Genomic DNA, 24033 nt, shown 5'->3' on the forward strand with positions numbered 1-24033 from the left:
CAGTGTTTATTCCCCAGATTCCCACGGCGGAGATTCTGGCTTTACGAAAAACACCTCTACTGCAAACCCGAGAAGACTTTATCTTTGGTTGACACTCATTTTTAGTGTCAGAAGGCAGTGGAATACTGCTAATGTTGTATTTTTATTGTCATTAGATATATGCTGGAGTCTTGTCTCATATAGTGAAGAAGACATAACCAGCAGTAAGATATTTGAATTTTTTTGTTGTTTTTTTTAGCAAAAAATTTATTAAATGTAGGAATGTAGGAAAATTATTTTGGCAAAAAAAACACCCAATAGTTTCATTTTATCGATAGCTGGAAAAGCTCCTATCTGCAAATTTTTCGATTTGGGGTTTTTGCATTGAATGGTGAGAAATGGGACGGCTCCACATTTTCAATCTATCTGCAAGATAACCTCGCCCTTTCTTTTGACATAAATGTCACATGGCAAAACTCCTATGTGCACAATGAAGCAGAAAAAATTAGGAAAAAAACAAAAACAAAATAACAACCTTCAATGAAGATAAAACAAACAAAAATATAATTTTGTGATGTGTATTTTAGTGTATTTCTGCTAAGTGACATTAAATTTTGTATGTTTTCTTATAAGGTAAAGTAATATATGATGTGGAAATCAATCAAAAAACAATCTCATTCCTCCCTAAAAATAGAGTGAACTAAATATTAGCTCGAGAAATGTGTTGAAAAAAGAGAAAAAAACAAAACAACAACTTACAATGAAGATAAAACAACCAAAAATATAATTTTTGTGATGTGTATCTAAGTGTATTTCTGTTATGTGACATTAAATTTTGTATATTTTCTTGTAAGGTAAAGTAATATATGATGTGGAAATCAATCAAAAAACAATCTCATTCCTCCCTAAAAACAAAAGTGAACTAAATATTAGCTCAAGAAATGTCTTGAAAAAATAAATAAAATAATAATAACTTACAATGAAGATAAAACAAACAAAAATATTATTTTTGTGCTACTAACATTCAAATATTTATTTTCCGCCTCATCTCGGCGCAACTGAACTTTCCCGACTTTTTCCGGGGGTCCCTGAACGCCTCCTGCGCGCAGATGTGCGGGTGTGGTAAAAGTTCTTTAAAAAAAAAAATCGGGAGAAACTCGGAACTGTCATTCAGTGTCTCTTCCTCGCTTTGTTTCAACGCCTGGATTTTTTAATTTCGGGGGGAAATTATCTCCCGCTCCTCCACTTAAAAAAAACAAACCCCAAACTTTAACGGGTGAGCACTTTTTATTCGGTGATAGCGTCATTTTTAGCTTCTTCATCTCGAGCTGCTTAAAATGCGCCGTCGAGTTAGGAGATGCTAGCTAGCCAAGTGTTTTTCCTCTTTCTTGCTAATTGTCCGTAAACTTATTCATTACGGAAAAAAATATATGTACATATATTTGCGGTTATTTTTGCATATTTAACCTCACAATTTTAAATTATTCTCCGCTGTAAATTGAATTTGAATTATTTTCTACGGACGCCAGTGACGGTGCGTTTACGGGCACATTGTTCATTTCAGGATTATGTTCATGAAATATCAATACCCAATTTGTCGTATTTAAAACAAAGCAATCTTTATCGATCCCACAACGGGGAAATTGTTTTTGGTTTTATTTGTGTGGAAAGTTAAAACAATTCATGGCAGCAAACTTAAATATTGCCCGGCCAGCAACACAAGGTATGTGGATGCTTATATATGTGGTAGAGAAACTGGACTCTGTAATAAAACCGTCTGTGGATACGATGAGGAAACTGGAAAAACGCGTATTTATTGTTTTAATTTCTTCCCTGCAGACAGAATGGAGTCCTGTATGATGAAGCCAGAGGTCAAAAAGAAGCCCAAACCGGTGAGAAGACGTGCTACAGTTGCTAGGAGAATAATCAGAATCTAAATAAACACAGTAACAAAAACATTCACGCTTTGTTTTGTTTTTCCCTCCACAGCCAAAACCTCCTCCGAAGCCCGTTGAGGTATCGCAACAAGACGCTTTTCAATCATATTTTGCACAATATGCAAGCAGCTTTGCGATGTTTAACTGCACGCTTGTGGTCGCAGGTTCGAAGGAATCACCCGGAGAAACCAACTCCAGCTGTGCTTCACCGACCTACAGATGCTGTAAGCACAGATTCCTTTTTCAAATTTGAAAACAAATTGCTAAAACAGTTACGGCAAACCTGGATAATTCACCTTGGGGAAAAAACAAAACGTGTTTTAAGGTTAATAATTTGACCGGGGGGAAAAATACTTCATTGTAATACAATATGTGTCACGTTATTAGAAAGCAATAAGTGTCTCAACACACCTGAGCACAAATGCCTTGTAAATCTCTGAGCGCCTCTCCCTTTGCGGCGAATGGGGAATAAATGAGACTCAATTCAAAGGGTAAATATACTATTTCCACCAGCTTGTCTGAGTATTTGCATCGTGCCCAAATGAAAACACAAATAGGTAAACAACAGCCAAAGAGAGAGAGGGATGAATAATGACGCCCGTGGGAGGGGGCGGGCTATCGCGCACCATGGTGAATCGCCGTGGGAACCAAAAACAAATGGTAGAAGAAATAAAGGACGGATGAGTTTGGAGCTGTTTTTGTGCAGGAGAACCGGAAGAAGGGGTCAGCAATTAGATATTTGAATGTCACAGGCCTTCATCTCCAAATGCAGTCGTACCTCAGCAGAGAGTCTAACATGCTTATCTCAATTTGCTTGTAAATCAAATTAAATTTCCACATTGATATGAATTAAAAAGCTATTTATTCGCTCCTGCCCCCGTCGTTTTTTTTTTTTTAAATCAGAAAAAAAGTACTTTATTAATAACAAACAATGTATAAAAAGAAATATGTAATTCAAGAGAATGTAAATAAGTCAAGTGTTTAGAGTTTTTAGTGTCAGCCTGAGATTTCTGACTGGGTCACTATTTACAGACAACAACTAGATGAGTTCAGCAGTTTGTTCCCGCCGTGCCGTGTTTTCCCCTGGTATCTGCAGAAGGAGAAGTCATATTTCAGTCAGTTTTACTGAGACTGACTCAGTAAAACTGACTGTCAGGTTTTAGTCTGACACCAAAAGCCTTTAGGTGTAAGCTTTACTCGCTATACACTTCATGCTACAATGTGTTGCTAAATGTAACACACACACTTGGCTGCACTTTATGTCTCCATCACACCGTCCTCGACCAACTTCTCCATCTCTTCAAGGACGAGTCCACACGCGCCTCGCTGTCCATGTCCATGGTTTATACTGTTTTTAACGCCACTTCATGGACAGCGGCGGCCACGTCGGCGTCGAACATTCATCCAGCTCACTCCTAACCCAGATCTCGTATAAAAAAAACAGAAAAAAAAACACAGTGTGACGGCTTGTATCTTGGAAAACTTGGAAGTTGATGCACTCGTAGGTCAAGATTCCACTGTATTTAGTATTTTTCTTAGCAGATGCTAAATATTTGGAGAAGAGACAAAAGCCTCCAGCGCAGCACTTCTTTATTTTGTGGTTTTCATGGGTGACCTTGGGATAAAAGCTCATTGTTCGCAGCATTCTTTGTTTTCCTCCAATTAGATTTAAATCTCTTCCTCTATGACAGACCGAGCACGACATGATAAATAAAAAGATTCACCCCCTCAAAAAAAAAAAAAAAAAATCACAGTATGCCTGTTCCCCAGAAATACAAATAAAAATATAAATATGCCTGAAATTCCCCTGGAAAGTTCCGAGTGATGTTACCTGACAACTAAATTAAAATGTTGAAAAAAAACAAAATAGTTATTAGTCCTTTTTGTTATTATCTATAACAAAGAGAATTCAATCGGGATCATTGGTCGCTTTCACATTTTTGTAAGTTTTATTTTACAGGTTTTTGTAAACAAAAATGTAACATGATCAGGCGGATGTTAAGCAGAATATTTGTAGAATATTAGCATCGGTTCTTCTCTTCTGTTAAAACCTGCTTCCTCCGCTCAACCGTTGTGGAAGTTTCTTTTTTCCGTGGTCTCACAAAATAGGAACATGTTGTCAAAGTCCAACTTTGTCTGTTCTTAACAGATAAACCTTCAAATAGAAAGTATTCAAATACAAAGTTCTCACGTTTCCCCCCTTCGGTTCCCCAGGACAATGAAGACGTAACGCAGGGACAGACAAAAGAGAAACGGCGAGAAACTCCGGTGGTTCCACCCAGACGCACAGAAAAGGTGACACGAGTCGGGCCGTAAAGAATCACTGAGGAAACACACGCATTTAACGTTTCCTGTTTCTTGGTGTGTGTGTGTGTGTGTGTAGGAAATGAATGGCAGACACAACCAACTAAAGAAGCCCTCGGCTGACGACACAAAGGTAAAACTCAAAACCTTCAGTGCTCTTCCAATCCTCCATGGAAGTTTCCCAGTTCAGCAGGATCTCCCTCTTTCAGACGGCTAGAGGAAGTGATCCGAGCGCGGCCCGCAAAGATGAACCCGACTTCAGAAAGGTACCGCAATGAAAAAAAAAAAAAAAAATGAAAAATGTAGTTTCTCAACAATATCACATCCTCTTTTTTTTTTTTTCTCCATTGTTTTTTTTAGATGAGTCAATCGGCCTCGACTGCAATTTTTCAGCGGAGCCAAAAAGAGAAAACACCGTCGTTCACCGTAAGCAACCGACACATCCTCCATCACAGCTGGGAGCTCTGAGAAGAGGAATCTATTTTTTTTTTTTAATTCGTCAAACATACATATGAACATATAGATGGTCATTTCTTAAGATTTTTTTTTAAATTTTTTTATTTAACCTTTATTTAACCAGGAAAAGAGTCCCTGGCCAGGAGGCAGCAATAAGTTACAGACAGAACAATATTACAAACAGTTAAAAGAAGCAATTACGTTTTGACAAGTTGACCTCTCGTGTTCTCAGTTTGGTTTTAAAAGCATTTAGTGAGATAAAATTAGGGAGTTTCCAGTCTTTTTGAAGTCTGATGCTATAACACTGCTGCATGTCAATGAAACGTTGAGGTATTGATTGATATGAATGTTACGATATTATCTGATATTCTTCTATCTGTCTTCTGACCATGGTGATGCTCATTCTTCAAAACATCATCCAGCCCTAGGGAGAAAAAAGTATCATGCAGTGAAATAATAGTTAGGTGCTGCTCGGCTACCAGGTAAATAATGAGGTAATAAGTTAGATAATGTGATATGGAAGGTCCACCGTAAAAGGTGTGTGCGTGTGTGTGTGTGAGCAGCCGTTAATTCTGTTGAAAGGGATTGCGGTCAGTCGTTCTCACACCAAGACGTGTTTTATCAGTCGACGTCATGAACGCGCCGGTTCTGTCCACAGAGTTACGTGAGCGCCGACCGTGACGACAAGGAAAAATCCGATCGCCCTCCGGCCAAACAGACTCCCACCAGCAAACCGGTGTGTGTGTGTGTGTGTGTGTGTGTGTGTGTGTGTGTGTGTTTGAACGCGCCTTCTATTGTTGATTTTATCAGCTAGCTGATAACCTGTACCTGTGATTGGCAGGGCGGCCTGAAGGGCGTGATGAAAAGTTTAAATTTCAAGTCTTCCCCTCAGGTATGCGGTCCGGTGAGTCTCCTGCTGGTGTGTCTTCTCAGCTGCTGGGCTTCCACTCCTCCCACAAACCCTGACTGTGCACATAACCTCAGCTTTGCAGGGAGGTTCTGCTTGCTTTCCGGTGTTTGCAGGTGATATTCGTCTCGCCTTGTGCTCGTTCCTCATTTGCGACTCTTTGAAGGGAGTCACGTGCGCCGATGAACCCGGAAAACCACTTATTTTTAACAAAATCATCGCAAGACGGTGTTGAGAGGCGTCATCCTTCTTTTGCGCCGCTCTTCCTGCTTCTGTTCTGACCACACACGGAGTTCCGTCACACACGAAGCCACACATGGGCTTCGGTCTTTCGTCTACATTCCTTGCATTTATCTTACGCCAATATAAGCCCCTGAGTAACGCCTCAGTGCTGTTGTGCAGACAGATGCCAGTTTTCCTGTTCTAAACCTGTTGTACCTATTTGCACATGCCTGAAGGTAACAAGCCCAGGAGCGTTCCTCCAGGGGGAGCACGTTTACGAACTTTACTCAGGAGCAGAGACAGCAGAACTACCTTCTCAAGACCACAAACCTCATTGGTTAACTTTAGCACCGCCAATTGAAGTGGAAGGCCATAAAAGAATTGTGTTTTGTGGAGTAATAAGTGTTTAGGGAGTGACTTGAGATCAGGGGTTAGCAAAACACACCCAATATATTGTCCCTTGCGGCAGCCTAATCCTGCAGCAGTCTGATGTTGCGGGGGCTCTGAGGAGTTTGCATCTTCACCGGCTCTCCAGCTTCTTCCCGCAGTCCGAAGTCGATCCGAAGGAGGCGGTTTAGGACTGTCAATTCCAAAACAAAGTTTTAACCCCCGAGGGATCAGCGCTAAACACACGTTCCTACTGGGGTTTTCCACTTTTCACTTTCAACATATTTATCTATTCATTTCTTATATCTCTAACTCAAAGCTGCTGCTGTCGATGCATTGCAGTGTTGTGTTTTCGGTGACACTGAACCTGACAAAGTCTTTGAGTCCGCTGGGTGTGACTCTGTGATTGACAGGTGGGTGAGAGGTGAACTGTACCTCTCGCCAGTGGGATTGAGCGCAAGCCTGCGATCCAGCGTTCCTCAATGTATCACGAATGTATCGAGAAGACGAAATGAAATGAAATGATCAGCGCAGGAAACCGTAAATAGTACCCTACTTTGCTGACGGATGTTGGTTTTTCGCTCAGGCCGTCACAGAACCGGGCCCGGATCCAAGCGGGGACGAGGCCCTGTCAGAAAAACAGCCGTCTGCGGAAAAACCCAAGCAGGAAAAGAACGCAGAATCAAAACAGGTTAAAAATCGGCTTCCCAAACAAAAAGGGATACGGTTGTTTCGCAGTCATAGATTCAGCGATGTGTCTCGCTGGAGCTCTTCGGAAACCGCGGTCTTTGTCTCGTCTCTCTCAGGATTTGGGAGATCTGTTTACCGGCATGTTCAAGAAAACGCCCAGAGACTCGTCGTCGTCTCCCGCGGTAAAGGTAACCTCAGATCTCCCGCCGCAAGCGTGACCGATGGCGGTGACCCCTTTTAGCTCAGCGCTGTCCTCACTGGCAGGGCGGTAAAGCCGACAGCGACTCCGAGGAAGACGACCGCGGCGATGAGCGCGCAGGAGAAGAGAAATCCCATGTAGGTGCACTTTCAAACCAAGATTTCAGTTTTAACCTGGACGTTATGTTCCTGTTTCTTTGGTAGAAACAGCCAGAAAGTTTTGCTTTCCGCCTGAACGTTTCTCATCATTTGTTTTTACAGGAAAAAGAAGAAAAAGGAGGTTTCTTCCACGCCATGCTCAAAAAATCCCACAAACCGGCTGAAGAAACCCGAGTGAGAAACCACTCCAGAAACATCTGGACTGAGTAGAAAAACACAAATCATCAGGAAAAGCCACATTTTTGAGCATCTTTTGTGTTGACCTTGTTTTTCAGGAGCATCCAGAGGACGGCGTGCCCGAAAGCGCCAAGGTGAGCGGCATCCCTCCGAGCCAAACATCCCCCGTGCGATCGCTGTGCTTTTAATCCCTACATCTTTCAGGAAAAAGGAGGGATCTTCAACGCCATGTTCAAGAAGAAGCCGTCAGAAGGTTCTCAGCCCCGGCCGGAGGAGGTGACGTGTTCTTCGGAAACTCGTCGCTTCTTACTTCGGGTAGCATCTGTTTCCAAACGCTTCATTTTGTTTCCCAGGACCGACACTCTCTATCCGGCGACCTCTCCGACAGTAACGACGATCCGTCCCAGAAGGTGAGCGGATTACAACCGCGGCCGTCGTTTGGTTTTACAACAGCGGCCGATATCCAAGTGAACTTGTTCGACTTTGCCAGGAAAAGGGAGGATTTTTCAGCGCCATCCTTCGAAAGTCACCCAAGATTCCCGTCGAGACGACAGCTAAGGAGGTAAAGCGTCAACAGATCTGTCGCGCGTTGGAAAAAAAAAGCTGAAAAGTTCGATGTCAGCTATTACATTTTATTCTTAAAGTGTGCGTACAGTGAAAACCGGCGAACAAAAGTAAGCGTCGGAGGTGAAGTTTGCTTTGCGGTATCTTCTCAGTCCCTTGATGGGATCTTGTGAGGCGACCTTGGTTTCGTGCTCCACAAATGCGCGATAAGCCTTTTTCAAACAATGCAGATATTATTCTTCAATTCAAACCGCTTTAGCTTTACAGAGGACTTATCTGTTTTCTAACCTAAAGGCATCGCACAAACTTCTCCGCATTTTTATTTGACTTTTTTTTTTTTTAATTTGATACTCTGTTTTCCAGCTACAGACGATTGTGAGTGCATTGTTTGTGTGTTTGTGTGTGTGTGCAGACGGATACGGCGGGCGGCCAGGAGAATCTGACAGACGACCCCAAGGTGCCATGAGTTTATTTTTCAGCTTTACTCTTTCACGGTCTTTCCTCGGGTTTTGAGGGCTTGTGTACGTTCACTGCAGGGCAAAGCCTTCACACAACTAGCTGTGCATAATGAGCAATTACTTCTCTCCTCGTATGTCAACATGGGAAACAAACCCTCACGTGGAATTTGTAGCTGCGGCAGAAGAACTGCGCCAAGATCTTACCAACAGAGAGCTCCAACTCCTACCACTAAGAATCTGCCTTTATTTTTGCTAAAACGTCTTTTCCCGCACCGGTGCGAGCAAAGAGGATGCATTTGTGTGATATGTAGTCTTAAAAAAGCTAAGACGCTACAGTTCACCTGTTTTTAATTCACTTCCAGGAGAATCTGTCTGCGCAAAAAGAGCTTTCGGGCAGCAGCGACAGCCTGTCTGACGGCACCAGGAAAAAGGTAAAACTCACTCGGTTTGTATTTCAGTTGATAGATCCTTATTTCTTTTACATGACGTTCAACCAAGTTTCACGATGGGATCCGAGACCACTACGCTTGTGCTAAGCTAACACCCGGTTCTTGATATTCATAAAAATGCTTTTCCCAGGCAAATATTGATTAAGTAGAAGCTGGCCAAATGTACTTGTGTGTGTGTGTGTGTGTGTGTGTGTGTGTGTGTGTGTGTGTGTGTGTGTGTGTGTGTGTGTGTGTGTGTGTGTGTGTTCAAAATATAAAATTATTGATTAAGTAGAAGCTTGTCAAATTTACTCATGTTTATGTAAGTATATATGTGTATGTATACACGTGTATGTGTGTGTGTGTATATATATATATATATATATATATATATACTGTATATAATACACAGTATACGTGTATGTGCATGTGTGTGTGTATATACAGTATACATATACATGTGTGTGTGTATATATACATATATATACATACATATATACAGTCTGTGTGTGTATATACTGTATATGTGTGTACATGTGTGTGTATATATATATATATATATATACATATATTTGTGTGTGTATATATATATGTGTGTATATGTGTATGTTTATATATATATGTGTGTATGTATTTTTTTTTATATATTCACTTTTTTTTTAAATTTCCGTTCTCTGTAATACTTGAATATTGTTTTGTGTGTTTCAGGAGAAAGGTGGTGTGTTCGCTGGGATGTTCAAGAAGTCTTCCAAACAACTCGAGGGTCCCCAAAATGAGGAGGTAGACGGTTTCACTCTTCCACGTGTGAAGCCTCGTCGCCTCACCACTTTATCCTTCTCAATTAGACTCACAACACAACACAACATCCTTGCTCAGTCCATCAATGAATTTACTGATACGAGCCAATATCTGAGCTTAAAACCCGCGTGGCCACCGCTCTCCATGAAGTGGCCTTTAAAAATAGTTGGATGTGCCACCCGTCACCTGGTAGCCCAGAGAAAATCATGGAAATCCTGAGTGAGGTGTGCGTGTTGTTTACTTACTTGTCCGTGAAGACATGGAGAAGTTGTTATGGGTGAGATAAAGGAGAGCATCAGCTTCAGAAGGCAGGAGACATTTACGGGGATTTGATTCGGCGGGCGAGGCGTCAGAAGAGTCGCTCAAAGTTGGTCGGGTTTTAAAGAGAGGAGCGGCTTCACTCCGTCGCTAAATGAAGTTTAGACGTTAAGTGTAACAAATTGTGCATGTGACATTTAGCGTAGCATTGTAGCATGACGTGTGTAGACAGGAAGTTAAATAATAAAGCACAAAATTACAAACTCACCCATCAGTAAATATACTTTCCTATAACCCATTTTACATTCTCAATTAATATGTTTTATACATTATTTGTTATTTATAAAAAAAAAAATCTTATTAAAGCAAAACGGGCTGCTGCAATAGATTAATTGCATTTCAACTCATTTTAATGGGAACATTTTAACATAATAAACAAGCACATTGAGTTGAAATGAATTAAACCGGTAAGTCAAGGTATTACTGTATTGCATTAAAGCTATTATAGGCTGTAAACCACTTCTGTATAGTTTGGAAAGTCTTTTATATTTCCCCGATGTAAGGAAGGGATTTGTTCCTGTATCAATTAAAAACAATAACAACTTATTATTATATTTTACACCCAGACAATGCAGGGTGATATCAGACCCGGCAGTTGTGAATCATCAGTCATCACCAAACAGGTGTTTTACAACACATTTAATGTCGTTATTTATAGAACTGACGAGGGGAAACGGGCGGCACGTGTTCACACATTCCTCCGGTGTTCTGCCCGAACCCGTTCGGAGTTAACGCCACGCCAACATGTCGGCTCACGTCTCTTGCTGTTTTCAGGGGGAAGAGTTGTTGAGCAGGGAGCTCTCCGCCAGCTCCGACAGCCTCTCCGAAAACAAGGTGAGTCACCGAAAACCCCGGAAAAACCGCCAGTCGCCGTGACGTGCAGAGCGGACGAGTCTTGCATTCCCACTCGTATCCACAAGAGGGCGACCATTTAGTTTTAGGAATATTAAAGCTACTGTGTTATGTCACCTTGTTAGCATTTAACTGTTAGCACCGCTGCTATGATCAGCAAAAGAGTGAAAAACTAACATTGTGGATAACGATAATAATGATTATTGTATTCTTTTTTTTTTTACATTTTTGTTATTTTGTCCGAGGTTTTTCTATTGTCTGATAAGATAAGATAACATATTCTTTATTGATACCCTGAGGGGAAATTCCTTTATCACAGCAGCGTAATAGTTATAATGTCAAAAATAAATATGGAAATAAATAGAGAGACAGTTAGAAGACAGAAGATAGCAAAGACATCCACGAATAAATAGACAGCAGGGAGAACAACAAAAACAGCAATAACAGCAGAGATAAGAATGGACAACATAAAGGAACAGTAAAGGTGAAAAATAGACAACCAGAACTAAACAACAATTTAAACAGAGTGACAATAGCAATAACAAGAATAGACTGAATAAACAAATGCGGGCTGGGACCAACAAAGAACGCAGAGTTAGGGCATAACATGTGAACGGGTGAGGCTGTGAATGAATGGTGTGAGGAAGTGACTCACTGAAAGATTCCTAAAAGACACTCAATTCATATTTTAGGTGTTACGTAGATTTTCTTTTAGAAATCTGAATCAATTAGTGAAATGTCTCCTGTGAAAATAAGAAAGTCACCGTCATGTCCCTGCATAACTACGTGCACAGCATTCCCCCATCTATTTCTATGCTTGGTGTTGCCTTTGTCCTTTTAATTGTCTCTTTAATTAATATTTACCGTAATTTCCGGACTATTGAGCGCACCTCAATATAAGCCGCATCGGCTAGCCGGTCGCTATCTCGGGCTTCCTCCTGCGCGCTAAAACCGTCAAAGTCATCTTATTCGGTGTCAGAGTTGAACAGACCCAGAATTTCCCGTTTATTTCATCGGTCTGATGTGACGAGGATAAATGTTTTAGCGGCGTGAAGCTCGTTAGTCCCCCCCCCCAAAAAAGTCCATATATTAGCCGCATTGTTGTTTACGTGAAAAAAGTCGCGGCTTATCGTCCGGAATTATGCTATGGGGATCAATAAAGTATTATATTATATTTTCAGTGTGTAAATGCAGTGCTAAAAGGTGCTTATTTTGCGGTGTGTCTGTTTGGTTTTGGTGTCTGTAGGAGAAAGGGGGGCTGTTCAGTGGACTCCTAAGGAAGACGCCCAAAGCACCCGAGGTACAAACACCTGAACCCAGTACATCCACGACATCGTGGGTTTCTCTCCGCGTCGAAACGATTCCAAAGATGGTGTTTTCCAGTCAATTTGACTTCACGTTATCTAGAAAACTCGTCCCCGGGCTGAAAATAACCACATCCAGTCTTCCTCTCAGCTCTGCCTCTGTTTTCAGTCGGACAAAGAACCCCGAGGCGCGTGTTTCACCCTTCCGATTAACTGTTGTTTCAGGAGAATCTGTCCGAGAAGAAAGATCTCTCCGCGAGCAGTGACAGCCTCCCCGACGCCGTGAAGAAAAAGGCGAGTTTGGTGGCCAGACACCCTCTTCGGCTCAGTGCCGGCAGCGTGTGGTCGTTACGGTCTAACCGGAGATCGGATGTGTGTTTCAGGAGAAAGGAGGGGCGTTCGGCGGGATGTTCAGGAAGTCTCCCAGGCCTGAAGAAACCTCGGTGCACGAGGAAGTGAGAATCATCTTCTAAACATCTGAATTAGTGATTTAAAAATGGCTCCAGACTGTGGCAACGGGAGAATGAAGTACTCAGGCATCTCCTGTGGAACCGCTGGTTGTTCCTCCCATCTTCTCCGCAGGGGAAACAGTCCAAAGAAGAGGATCCGTCGGCCGGCGATGAGGGAGTTTCTGAGGAAATCAAGGTGAGCCTACCGGGACGTGGGTTTCTGCAGACGCTGAATGGATAGGGCAAAACTGCCAGCTTGATTTGTTTTTCAGGAAAAAGGAGGGCTATTTAGCGGGATATTTAAGAAGGCTCCAAAACCCGCGGCCGAATCAGACGAGGTAACCGACAAGATCCTGATGTTTCGGTTTGTCTCCTGTCGTTAAAGAAATCCCTGGACCATTACGACTTGGTTTTGGTTGGGTTTCTCCAACGGATGTTTGGTTTCCAACTCAAATCCATCTTTGGTAAAGAAAACCTCTCCTGCAGGGACGTGTTGTGTCCATTATGCACATGAAAAATGCTAAAACTCTTGTTTTACTGATGCCAACTGCTCCCATTCTCACAAATCGGTAATCATTACACTTCCAAAACTGTCCCAAAGAACAGATGACTGAACGTTCATGCACCTTTTCATTTGCATGGACTTTTATGAAAAGTTTTCAAACTATCCCGTGTTGCAGGACGAGGAGCTCTCTGCCAGCAGCGAGGATTTATCCCACAACATTCAGGTCAGTGGGATTTCAGAAAGGAGACAAATAATGTTCTGCTCCCAGAGCTTCTTTTTCCATGTGTCCTCCCGTGTGGTTCCACCAGGAGAAAGCGGGGTTCTTCGGCGTGACCCTCAAACCCGTCCCCAGAGCCCCGGGCGCCGAGGAAAGAAAACTGTCACCGGTGAGTGAGAGGATTCTGGACCGGCGTCTTTTAATTTTTCACATCTCTGACTTCATCCCGAGCAACTCTCGCCAGGCGTTTCAGGAAGCAGAGGCTCCGAGGGAAGAGTCGTCGAGCGGCGAGGATCTGTCCAAGAGCGACGCCTCCAAGGTCTTCACGCTGCGGTTGAACCCCGGCTCAGGTTCCCGCCGTGAAGGTTCACCCATTTTCCCTTTTGTTGCAGGACAAGAATATCTTCAGCTACGTGTTCAAGAAGCCTCAGAAACCAGCAGGAAAGGTCCTTGGACTCGACCGGATGGAGTTGACCCCACCTCGTAAACTGTGATTTTTTTTTTTTTTAACCGTTTTCTCTTTGGATTCAGGAGTTGGAGACAAACCCGGACAAAGTGGCCTCCAGCAGCTGCGAGAATCTGTCCGACGCCGTCCCGAAGGTGCCTCCCCTTCGCCCGAAACTAAGATTAGACCCAAAAACCTGCACATTTACGACGTCATGTTGGCCTTGTGCGGACAGGAACAAGTAGAAGTTCATGTTTTAACAAAAGTTTATTTTTTCTTTTAATTTTTGTATCAAAGCACTGAAAACAAGGAATCTGACCACCCACTCAGACGCCTTTCTTTCTGTGCTTGTAAGAAATAACTACAACGTATGTTTCAGGAGAAAAAGGCGGGCCTGGCCGGAATATTCAAAAGATCCGCCAGCATCGACAACTTGTTCGATGAGGTAAATAAACCCCTCACGGGTTTTATTTTCCGCTGTCTTGAGTGGAAAAGCTTAAAGGATCAACGTCCCTCTGACTGGATTTGCATTTTCACTCGTCAGGAGAAAGGTGGCTTGTTCAGCGGGTTCCTAAAGAAAACCCCCAAGGCGTCTGGCGAGGAGGAGACCGCCATGGTGAGAAGAACCTATGGAAGATCAGAATCTGAAAATAAATATAACATTGATTTTACTCCTCAACCATCAGCTCAAAGTCGCCCAGAGGGAGTTGTCAGCCAGCAGCGACAGCTTGTCTGAGAACAGCAACGCAAAGGTACTGCAGAAAGGAGCGGCACACACACACACACACACACACACACACACACACAGTGTAAGATCTGAATTTTAGTTCTTGATATGAGCATCACGTCAGATAAAGTAGCAGCCCGGGCTTTAGAATGAGATATAATGTATTTTTGATATTCTCTAAAAGAATGTATGTTTGTTTTGTGTTTGTTTTTGACAGTTTTGAAATTGTAACTTTTCTTTTTAGCAAAATACCTGAAACACATACAGAAATTATTTCAAAAATCAGCCCAAATTTGGGGGGAAAAAGAAACAGCTGAATTTTGCCACAAATGCAGCAAAATGCATTTCATTTGACGTCATTTGGGTTCTTTTTGAAAAAAAAAAAGGCTCTCAGCTAACACGAGTGTGTTCCCAGGACAAGAGCTTCTTCAGCAACATGTTCAAGAAATCCAAAGCGGCCGAGGGGGAGGAGGTGCGGCCGTCACCAGGCATCGTTTCAAACACATATTTGATGGGAATGAACTTCTGTTTGCTTATTGACATGGTTGTCATTGTCAAGGAAGCGAACGCCGGCGAGGACCAGAAGCTGTCGGGCAGCTGCGAGAACCTGCTGGTGGAAAACGCACCCAAGGTTTGAGGACGTCCCGCAGGAGCTTGGCTCTGATGGAGCGCCGAGCTCGCTGATCAAACGGCGTGGTGTGTTTCAGGAAAAGTCAGGAGGTTTGGCGGGAATGTTCAGAAGGTCGCCCAAACCGGCTCCACGTTCCATCGTTACCAAGGTGACCATTCCATTATATCACACACAAAAATGTTTTTTTTTTTAGAGCAGTAGCCAGTAGAATTTCTGTAGTTATTTTGGTCATAAGTAAAGGTGGAAAGTTTTTTTTTTTTTTTCATTTATTATATTATTATTATCATTATCATTGTATCGCTTCTCTAACCCGGTTCAAAGGTCAACGCCCTGGGTCGAGAATTATTCCCGTGTGTGGTAAAATGTATTCACCCCTTCTTCAGAGATCGAAAAAAAAAATACCATTTATAGAAACCAATCGCCGAAGCACTTTACAAAAATAACTTGTAATTTATTAACAGAAATGAGAATGCGTCGGAAGAAAATAAAAATGAAATTATGAACCTTTGTATTACAAGTTAACTTGTGGGCCCACACCTACACACCAGCTGGTGCTCATAAAGAAACATTAAAGAAAAAGGGGTTCCATATTATTATTACAGTTCTGATTTTTTTTTTTTTGCAAATGAAAATGAAACTCATATCACACATAAAAATTTGATTTTTTTAGAACGGTAGCCAGTGAAATTTCTGTAGTAATTTTAATCCTTAGTAAAGGTGTAAAGTTATTGTTTTTTCATTTATTCTATTATTATTATTATTATTATTACAGTTCGGATTTTTTTTAATGAAAATAAAACTCATATCACACATGAAAATGTATTTTTTTAGAACGGTAACCTGTGGAATTTCTGTAGTAATTTTAGTCATAGTAAAGGTGTAAAGTTATTGTTTTTTTTATTTATTATTATTATCATTATTAGTATTATTACAGTTCTGAATTTATTTTTGAAAATGAAAATAAAACCCATATCACTTAAAAATTTAGTTTTTCAGAACGGTAGCCAGTGGAATTTCTGTAGTAATTTTGGTCAGAGGAAAGGTGTAAAGTTATTGCTTTTTTATCGATTATTATTATCATCGTTAGTATTATTACAGTTCTGAATTTATTTTTGAAAATGAAAATAAAACTACCTAAATAAAATAGAGAATACCAGGGCAATGCAGGGGTCAAACCCCTGCCTCACAGCAAGAAGATCCCCGGTTCAGTTCCAACACAGGGCCTTTCTGTGTGGAGCCTCCACGTTTGCGTGGGGTTCCCCCGGGTTCTCCGGGTTCTCCGGGTTCTCCGGGTTCCTCCCACAGAGGATCATGGCAGCCTCTGAATGGTTGAATGTCTCTAAGGACAAACTCTTGAAGGGAGAGACTCCACTGACTCTGGTTCGTCTCAGATTGAGGTTCTCTCTCGTTCCAGGATCCTCTCAGCGACGCCAAGGAGATGTCGGGCAGCTGCGACAGCCTGGCGGACAGCGACCAGGTGAACGCAGCATGACAGACTCTGTCTGACATCCCGTCTCTCACTTACCAAACCCATGAAAACCAAATGCTTCTTCTGGTTTTTGTTGCTTCATAAAGGACCGTTTTCCAGGAGATGAAATCTCAGCCAGTAATGAAAACCTGACTGAGGCGGCAAAAACCCCCAAGGTGGGAATTCAACTCGATATCCCCGTCTGACTCTACGTTTTCAACCTTAATGTGTGTTTGCGTTGTTTCCGACAGGACAAGAAAGCGGGGTTTGCCGGGATGTTCAAACGGACGCCCAGAACATCTGACCAGGTGTGGTTTTCAGATCGGCCAGAAAAACGAAACTGAAAATTCAGAAATTCAAAATGGCTCCAACCTGGACAAACACTTGAAAAACACCTGTATTTTATACGCATATTGTTGATTTTTAAATGATTTTTTCAGCAAAAGTTTCACCGTTTGAAAAAAAAAAAAAAAAAAATCTGAAAAATGTTATTGAATTAAGATAAGATAAGAACAACTTTATTCATCCCGAAGGAAATTGTTGTGCCAGAGTTTCAAGTAAAACATAACAATAATAGATAATAGTAGGAAGGAGGGAGAATAAGAAATACAATAAAATATAAAGTGTCAAAGTTAAGGCTATCAAGTGTTTTAAGGTCTTAGCGAGAAGTTTTTAAAGATCTGGAAGAAAAATAATAGTGAAAGAGAAAATGAAAACACCTGCATGTCTTACAGTGAATATTGAGTCAATTATTGATAGAAAATTGGTACCTATTTACTGTGGTATAGGCATATACACTGCTCAAAAAAATAAAGGAAACACTTAAAAAACACATCCTAGATCTAAATGAATGAAATATTCTTATGAAATACTTTGCTCTTTACACAGTTGAATGTTCTGACAACAAAATCACACAAAAATGATCAATGGAAATCAATTGTATCAACCCATGGAGGTCTGGATTAGGAATCACACTCAAAATTAAAGTGTAAAAACAAACTCCAGGCTGATCCAACTTTGATGTAATGTCCTTAAAACAAGTCAAAATGAATCTGTGTTGCTTCCTGAGTGGACACTATGATTTCATACAAGTGTGATTGACTTGGAGTTACATTGTGTTGTTCAAGTGTTCCCTTTATTTTTTTGAGCAGTATATATATATATATATATATATATATATATATATATATATATAAAAAGTGATTAGTTTGTGTTTTTAAACTGACAGGAGAATGAGGAGCTGAGGCCTTTAGACGGCGGCGGCTTGAGGCGAAGGAGAACCATCAAAAGGAAGAAACGGGTGAGTTTTTAAGTTCCTCTGCACACAAACACCTGGGAAAGCCTCATTCCTGCAGAGTCTGAGCTTCGTTTCATTCAGGGAAGTGACTGCAGGCTACTTTTCCAAGTCGCTGAGATCACAGAAGCAGGAATAAATGGATGTTGTTAATAATGTCGGCAGCCAGCAGTTTATACTGAATTCAGTTCCTCCAGGAGGCAACAGAAGAGAAGATTCAAATCCAAGAAAGGGGACTGGAAAAGTCCTGCTCTTCTGGGAAATGGAGGATGCAGAGGATAAAAATGCTACGATGCAAAGTGGTTTCCTCTTCTAGGCCTGCCATCCAAAACACCACCCTTTTTCTCATTCCTCTTTTCTTCTTTCTGCCTAAATTCCATCAGGTGGTTTCTTTCCGGGTCAAAACCACCCTTCCCAGGATGCCCACACTGACGTTATCGTCCCAGGTACGACGGAAATCACAACTCACGATATGGTTTTCAATGCATTGCAGGAACTTTGCATCATTCAGGTGTTCTAACTTGCGTTATAAGAGAATTTTCTTTTTTTTTTTTCCATCAACAGGCTTCAGAAGAACTGCCTTTGATTGAGGAGAGTTTGGAACTGCAGGAAGTTCCACCCGAACAGGTCGGCAGGACCACACCGGTGGAAAACAAACCATTTTATGAAGGATCATGTGCGTGCACGGATCGCGCGTGGTTTCATAGCTGAACTTTTCTACAGGAAGACTCGGTGGAGGTCCAGCGTGTGGAGATGGCAGCCTACCCCGCCGAGGGCAACCCCCTGGAAACAGACGAGGTGCCAGGATTATTATTATTTCATTTTAATCAACATTACATACATTCTTCATTTGCTGTTTTTCGTATTAGTTTTTAATCTCTCAAGCGATTTGCTTTCAGGCCTTCCTGTAGTTCATGACGGACACATGGTACCTTCAGTGTGTTCGTCTTTACAGAACAACAGGAAGACCTTGAAGAAAAAGCTTTACAACTGGACCTTATTTCAATGTGAATTAATGATTTGGGATCATTATTTGAGCACATTTGGTTAAAAAACAATCTGAAAATCAAGAAAAATGGGCAAGAAATCTCTGAATAATTAATTGAAAATTAGAGAGATAGTTATAAAGAATGAAAAGAAAATTCACTAACATAAAATAATATAAGTTGCACAGTGCGGAGAAATAACCCCCGCACAAATATAAAATCTTAACGCAGACAAACTTTATGTCTTTATTATTTTTGTTTATGTCTTTATTATTTTTATTTGCCTTAACTTTGCAAAGACTTTAAAATACCTCCATCAATCAGATGGAAATTTGCTATGAGCTATAATCTGGTTCAAACATCTCTGCCTCTGTGCTTAATGCATTTGCACACTGTCCCAATAAACTTCTAAACAAACAAACAAACAAACTTTGAAATGAAAAAATAAAAAAAAAAATTAAAAAAAAACACCAGTCGCCAAGCAAAAAAAAAAAAAATAAAAAAAATTGGAAAACAGCTTTGGGTTGTAAATACGAGGCCTCTGTCAGCGAGACACAAACGGTTTCAGAAAGTCCAACCAGACGCATTAGCTTGTGGCTACGCATTCATCACATGGCTTCCAACAGCCAATCACAGCCCAGCATTCACCCTCTCCCTCCGTGTGATGCTTCCCGTCTCCTAGGAAAGCGATGGCTTGCTGGAGTGGTGGAAAACCGTGGAAGGTGAGGAAAAGGATGAAGCTGTCGATTGGACACGAGGAGCTGAGGTTGCTGTAGGGGTGTTGTAGATGGAATAAGGAGAAAATGGAGATGAAGCTCTCACCTCTTGTCTGTGCTGCGCCCTCTAACCACCGTCCATCTGCCGCCGCTCTCCAGGGTGGGAGGAGTGGAACGAGGCCTCCAACTTCCAGGAGGAGGATGAGGAAATGTAGGTCTTACAGCTGAATTGTCTTCTAGTGAAAATGTGAAAATTCTCAGCCCGAGTAGACAATATTAACGTTCTGAGCCGTGTGACGCTCCTGCGTGGTCCTCTTTCTTCAGGGCTTTGGAGCAGGCCGCCGACCGCGTCTACATGGCCGCCCGCCTGTTCGTGCGCCTCTTCAACCAGCACGGGGCGTCCCTACAGCAGCGCATCCTGGAGCTCCTGGCTCTGGCCGACGCCGCCGACCAGTTCCACAAGAAGACGGTGTCGGCGGCGGTGGGCGGCGGGGTGGCCAGCGTGGTCGGCAGCGTGACCACCATCACCGGGCTGGTCCTGGCGCCCTTCACCTTCGGAGCCTCCATCATAGTCACGGCGGTGGGCATCAGCGTGGCCACGGCGGGAAGCATCACCTCGGCCACGGCCAACATCACGGACACGGTCCACTCCAACATGGACCGGAAAAAGGTGGAGAAGATGATCCAGGAGTACCAGGATCACATAAAGGACATCAGAGAGTGTTTGGAGTTCGTTCAGGTACCGAATCGGGGCCGATTGGATCGGGGACGACCGGAACGCTCTTTTCACCCGCGTGTCCCGTCCCTGTCTTGCAGGAAGGGATGGACACCCTGCAGGAGTGGGACTTCGAGAAGTACTCGCAGAGCGCCGCCAGGAAGGCCCTCAACCACAACATCAAGCACGTGATGAAGGAGGGCGGCCGAGCCGGAAAAGCCCTGATGATCAACACGGATAAGCTGATCAGCACCGTGCAGGTTCTGGGCGTGGCCGGCGGCGCCGCCAAGGCGGCCCAGGCCATCAGCGTCACCACGGGGGTCATGTCGGCGCTCTTCCTCGCCCTCGACGTCTTCTTCCTCGCCAAAGACTCCCACAAGCTCCGCAAGGGCGCCAAGACCAAGTTCGCCGCCAAGATCAGGGAGGTGTGCAAAGACCTTCAGGACGGCCTCCTGGAGCTGAACAAGGTGAAGGCGCAGCTGCAGAAGACCATGGACGGCATCGAGCTGGAGGAGTTCGAGGAGATCCAAGAGGTGGAGGAGGAGGTCGACGACGAGTTCGAGTCCGATCCGAAGAAGCTGGCCGAGCTGGAGCAGGAGCTCGACCTGCTGGAGGAGAAGCTGGACCAGAAAGTCAAGGAGGAGAAGCAGATGAAAGACGCCGAAAAGGAGACGGAGGAGAAGCAGAAGAGCGTGAAAGAGAAGGAAGACCCGGACAAAACGGGCGAAGGAGACAGCGGCGCAAAGGTGGAGAGTAAGGAGAACATCCGCGGAGAAGAGACGGACGAAGCTCCTCAACCAGCTAAAGACGGCGTCAAAGAAAAACCTCCGCCCGGAAGCAAAAAGGACAAGGAGGCCGAAAACAGAATAACAGCCGGGAAAGAAAAGGCCCGGACCAAACGAGAGAAGGTGAAGGAGGAAACGGAGAAGAAGGAGCTCTTGAAAGAGCAGGAGAAAGTCAAGGGCAGAAGCGGGGCTCCCGAAAGAGACGACACGGCGGGAAAGACGAACCCCGAGCGGGAGACGAGCGAAAGAGCACAGAACCAGAGGGAGGGGAGAAAGACGAGCGGGGCGACGGTGGAAAAGAAAGAGGGGGAAAGCGGGAGCGACAGAGCGAGCAAACACGAGCGCAGAGAAGACAGGAAGGACGGAGGCGGCAGAAACTTGGACGGCGTCTCCAGAAAGGACAGCAAGGTGACAGAGAGCGGCAGGGGGAAAGACGGCAAGGAAGAGGGGACGCCGAGGAGGGAGAGCTCCAGGAGTGAAGACCAGGGGAGCTCCAGAAAAGAAGACCAGGGGAGCTCCAGAAGAGGAGAGAAGGAGAGCTCCAGGAGTGGAGACAAGGAGAGCTCCAGAAAAGAAGACCAGGGTAGCTCCAGGAGTGGAGACAAGGGGAGCTCCAGAAGAGGAGACAAGGAGAGCTTCAGGAGTGGAGACCAGGGTAGCTCCAGGAATGGAGACCAGGGGAGCTCCAGAAGAGGAGACAAGGAGAGCTTCAGGAGTGGAGACAAGGAGAGCTTCAGGAGTGGAGACCAGGGGAGCTCCAGGAATGGAGACCAGGGGAGCTCCAGAAGAGGAGACAAGGAGACCTCCAGAAAAGAAGACCAGGGTAGCTCCAGGAGTGGAGACCATGGAAGCTCCAGGAGTGGAGACCAGGGGAGCTCCTGGAGTGGAGACAAGGAGAGCTCCAGAAAAGAAGACCACGGTAGCTCCAGGAGTGGAGACCAGGGTAGCTCCAGGAGGAGCCACCATGACAGAACTAAGGCAGACAGAGGCCAGGAGAGGCAGGCGGGCCGGGGCGGAGGGGATGGAGAGAGTCAGAGGAGAGACAGGGAGAGGACAGGAAGTCACCGCGAGCACCAACACGGCCGCCGCTCCAGCGTCCTGCGGGAGGACGGCCTGTATATTTGACATCTATCTCTCATTTTTAAAGACCGGTGTGACGTTTTCCTTCCACAGACGAGCTCTGGCACTAAACCCTCCGCTGCTGCTGCTTCCACTCAACACAAGTCACTTTTCCAGCGTCCGCGTCCACGTGGCGTGGGGCGATCTCTGGCCGCCAGGGGGCGCCGGCGAGCTCGAGTTTACCGCGATGAGCGCCGTCTGCCGCACATTTCCTTGGACCGGCCGAGCGAGCCAGGAGCCACTCTTAATTTTTTTTTTTACTACTTGCGGTCTTATAGTGAATTATTACTACTGATATTTCTGCTTTGTCCGATCTGTTCCTTTTTCTAAGCACAGGAAAAAGAGATATCTCAGGTCGGACAAAGGCCTTTACAAACACTGGAAGTCCTACTCTTTGCGCTGCATTTCTGACATGTTTACACACAGAAGGCGTGTTATTTTACACAGGCCTTGTATTTCAGGTGTTACAAACTAGCTGGGTTTTAGGGGAATGAAGTAGGAATCAACGCTATTTTACTACAGGCGTCTCAGTTCTCAAAGGCCAGGTACTTCTTAGTCGCCTTGTTTTTAATCGAACCTGCAGTTTGAAGCGTATTTCTTTAATAATGTGCATTTAATGATACGCTTTGACTTGTATTTTCTACTGTGTGTGTGATGTATGTATAATTTGAATGGTTCCATGTTTCTTCATGATTCCGGTTTTCCTATTAATACAATAAATAATGAAAGTGGCTCATCTTTATCAACGAATCTTTGTCTTTTCCATGTAAAGTCCGTCAGTGGTACCGCAGCGACTCCGCACCCTCAGCTTGCGGTAAGAATTGCACCACCGACTGGCATCGCTTTCTGGATTTCTGGGTTGCTTCTTCAGAGATTTTACAGAATCTGAGGGAAATTTCTTCCAGATTTTGCCGTGTTTTATCTGGAAAATTTAAATTCTTTGACCATGACTGAAATCTGACATTTGGTAAGCGACAGTTTCTTAAAGATTTCTCAGGTTATCTCTTACGCAGTAGTCCATTAATACATTTTTTTTCCAACTACAACATATCAATGGATTTTTGTAAACGGAAGCTTCTTCATTAATGTCTATTTCCTTTCCCCATACCCAAGATACTGAAGAATTTTTTCAAGATGGTCACTGAGATAATTTGATCAGTCTTTTAAGATAAGATATTACTTCATTAATCCCAAAACGGGAAATTCGTTTGTCACAGCAGCGTAACAATAACAACAATAAATCTGAATATAAATACAAGTGTCCACCGCCACCAATTGGAGATGGTCCTGGTTCAGTCCCACGACAGAATAAGAAAAAAAAATAAGAACTTAATAAATATGAGACCTATGCTTGATATTTCTGTTATTATTTTGGACTTTAGCTGCTCTGAGTGAAATTTTGCTGACCTACTTGAGTTATTTGCAGTCTCCCGCTTTGTGAAATTGGTGGGAATATTTATTATTCAACTTTCTCATTTGATGTCTGTTAAATATGCTGGTTGCCACAACATAAGTATTTTTTTTTTTATTTGTTTGTTTTCATTGTTCCACTTTGAAATAAATGCTGGTTTGTCGTATTTTTATTCCTTTTCCATGTTAATTTCCGTTTTTCTCTTGCAGTCAGCTCCTTACTACTTCCAATATCGGAATTGCTGGGATAAAGTTTATTTTCATTATTATTATTATTATTAGCAAATTATTATGGATGCCTGTTTTTTTTCTTCTCAAAGTATTTATACCTCATTCATTATATTCCTTTTGATTTTTTGTTATTCATTCATTTATCCATTTACTTATTGTTCTGTGAGAATTTGTATTGCTGTGAGAACGAGTTGGGT

General features: G+C 43.2%; 1 protein-coding gene across 3 annotated transcripts; it reads left to right on the forward strand.

Moving 5' to 3' along the window:
- The first annotated feature begins 1141 nt into the window (after positions 1 to 1141).
- Positions 1142 to 22941, forward strand: LOC147230091 (uncharacterized). Of its 3 annotated transcripts, none has more exons than XM_086153235.1 (49): positions 1142 to 1255; positions 1819 to 1871; positions 1969 to 1995; positions 2081 to 2140; positions 4131 to 4211; positions 4300 to 4353; positions 4430 to 4486; positions 4581 to 4646; positions 5335 to 5412; positions 5518 to 5580; positions 6779 to 6883; positions 6999 to 7070; positions 7147 to 7218; positions 7342 to 7413; positions 7515 to 7550; positions 7621 to 7692; positions 7770 to 7826; positions 7907 to 7978; positions 8393 to 8437; positions 8801 to 8869; positions 9575 to 9646; positions 10757 to 10816; positions 12081 to 12134; positions 12364 to 12432; positions 12522 to 12593; positions 12721 to 12783; positions 12860 to 12925; positions 13268 to 13315; positions 13401 to 13478; positions 13554 to 13628; positions 13702 to 13755; positions 13841 to 13909; positions 14134 to 14199; positions 14299 to 14370; positions 14441 to 14506; positions 14897 to 14953; positions 15041 to 15112; positions 15189 to 15260; positions 16527 to 16589; positions 16688 to 16756; positions 16832 to 16888; positions 17809 to 17880; positions 18258 to 18320; positions 18439 to 18501; positions 18598 to 18672; positions 19543 to 19582; positions 19736 to 19787; positions 19901 to 20315; positions 20393 to 22941. In XM_086153235.1, exons 2-49 carry the CDS (start codon positions 1824 to 1826, stop codon positions 22199 to 22201), a joined length of 5169 nt encoding a protein of 1722 aa, XP_086009361.1. In that variant the 5' UTR covers positions 1142 to 1255; positions 1819 to 1823; the 3' UTR covers positions 22202 to 22941. The 3 variants fall into 3 exon arrangements, with proteins under 3 accessions (XP_086009361.1, XP_086009362.1, XP_086009363.1); XM_086153236.1 differs by having other exon boundaries at positions 5518 to 5568; XM_086153237.1 differs by lacking the exon at positions 5518 to 5580.
- The last annotated feature ends 1092 nt before the right edge of the window (positions 22942 to 24033 follow it).

Source organism: Fistularia commersonii, chromosome 10, assembly GCF_037954325.1.
Source record: "Fistularia commersonii isolate RoL2024-O1a breed Wild chromosome 10, RoL_Fcom_v1.0, whole genome shotgun sequence".
NCBI lineage: Eukaryota > Metazoa > Chordata > Actinopteri > Syngnathiformes > Fistulariidae > Fistularia > Fistularia commersonii.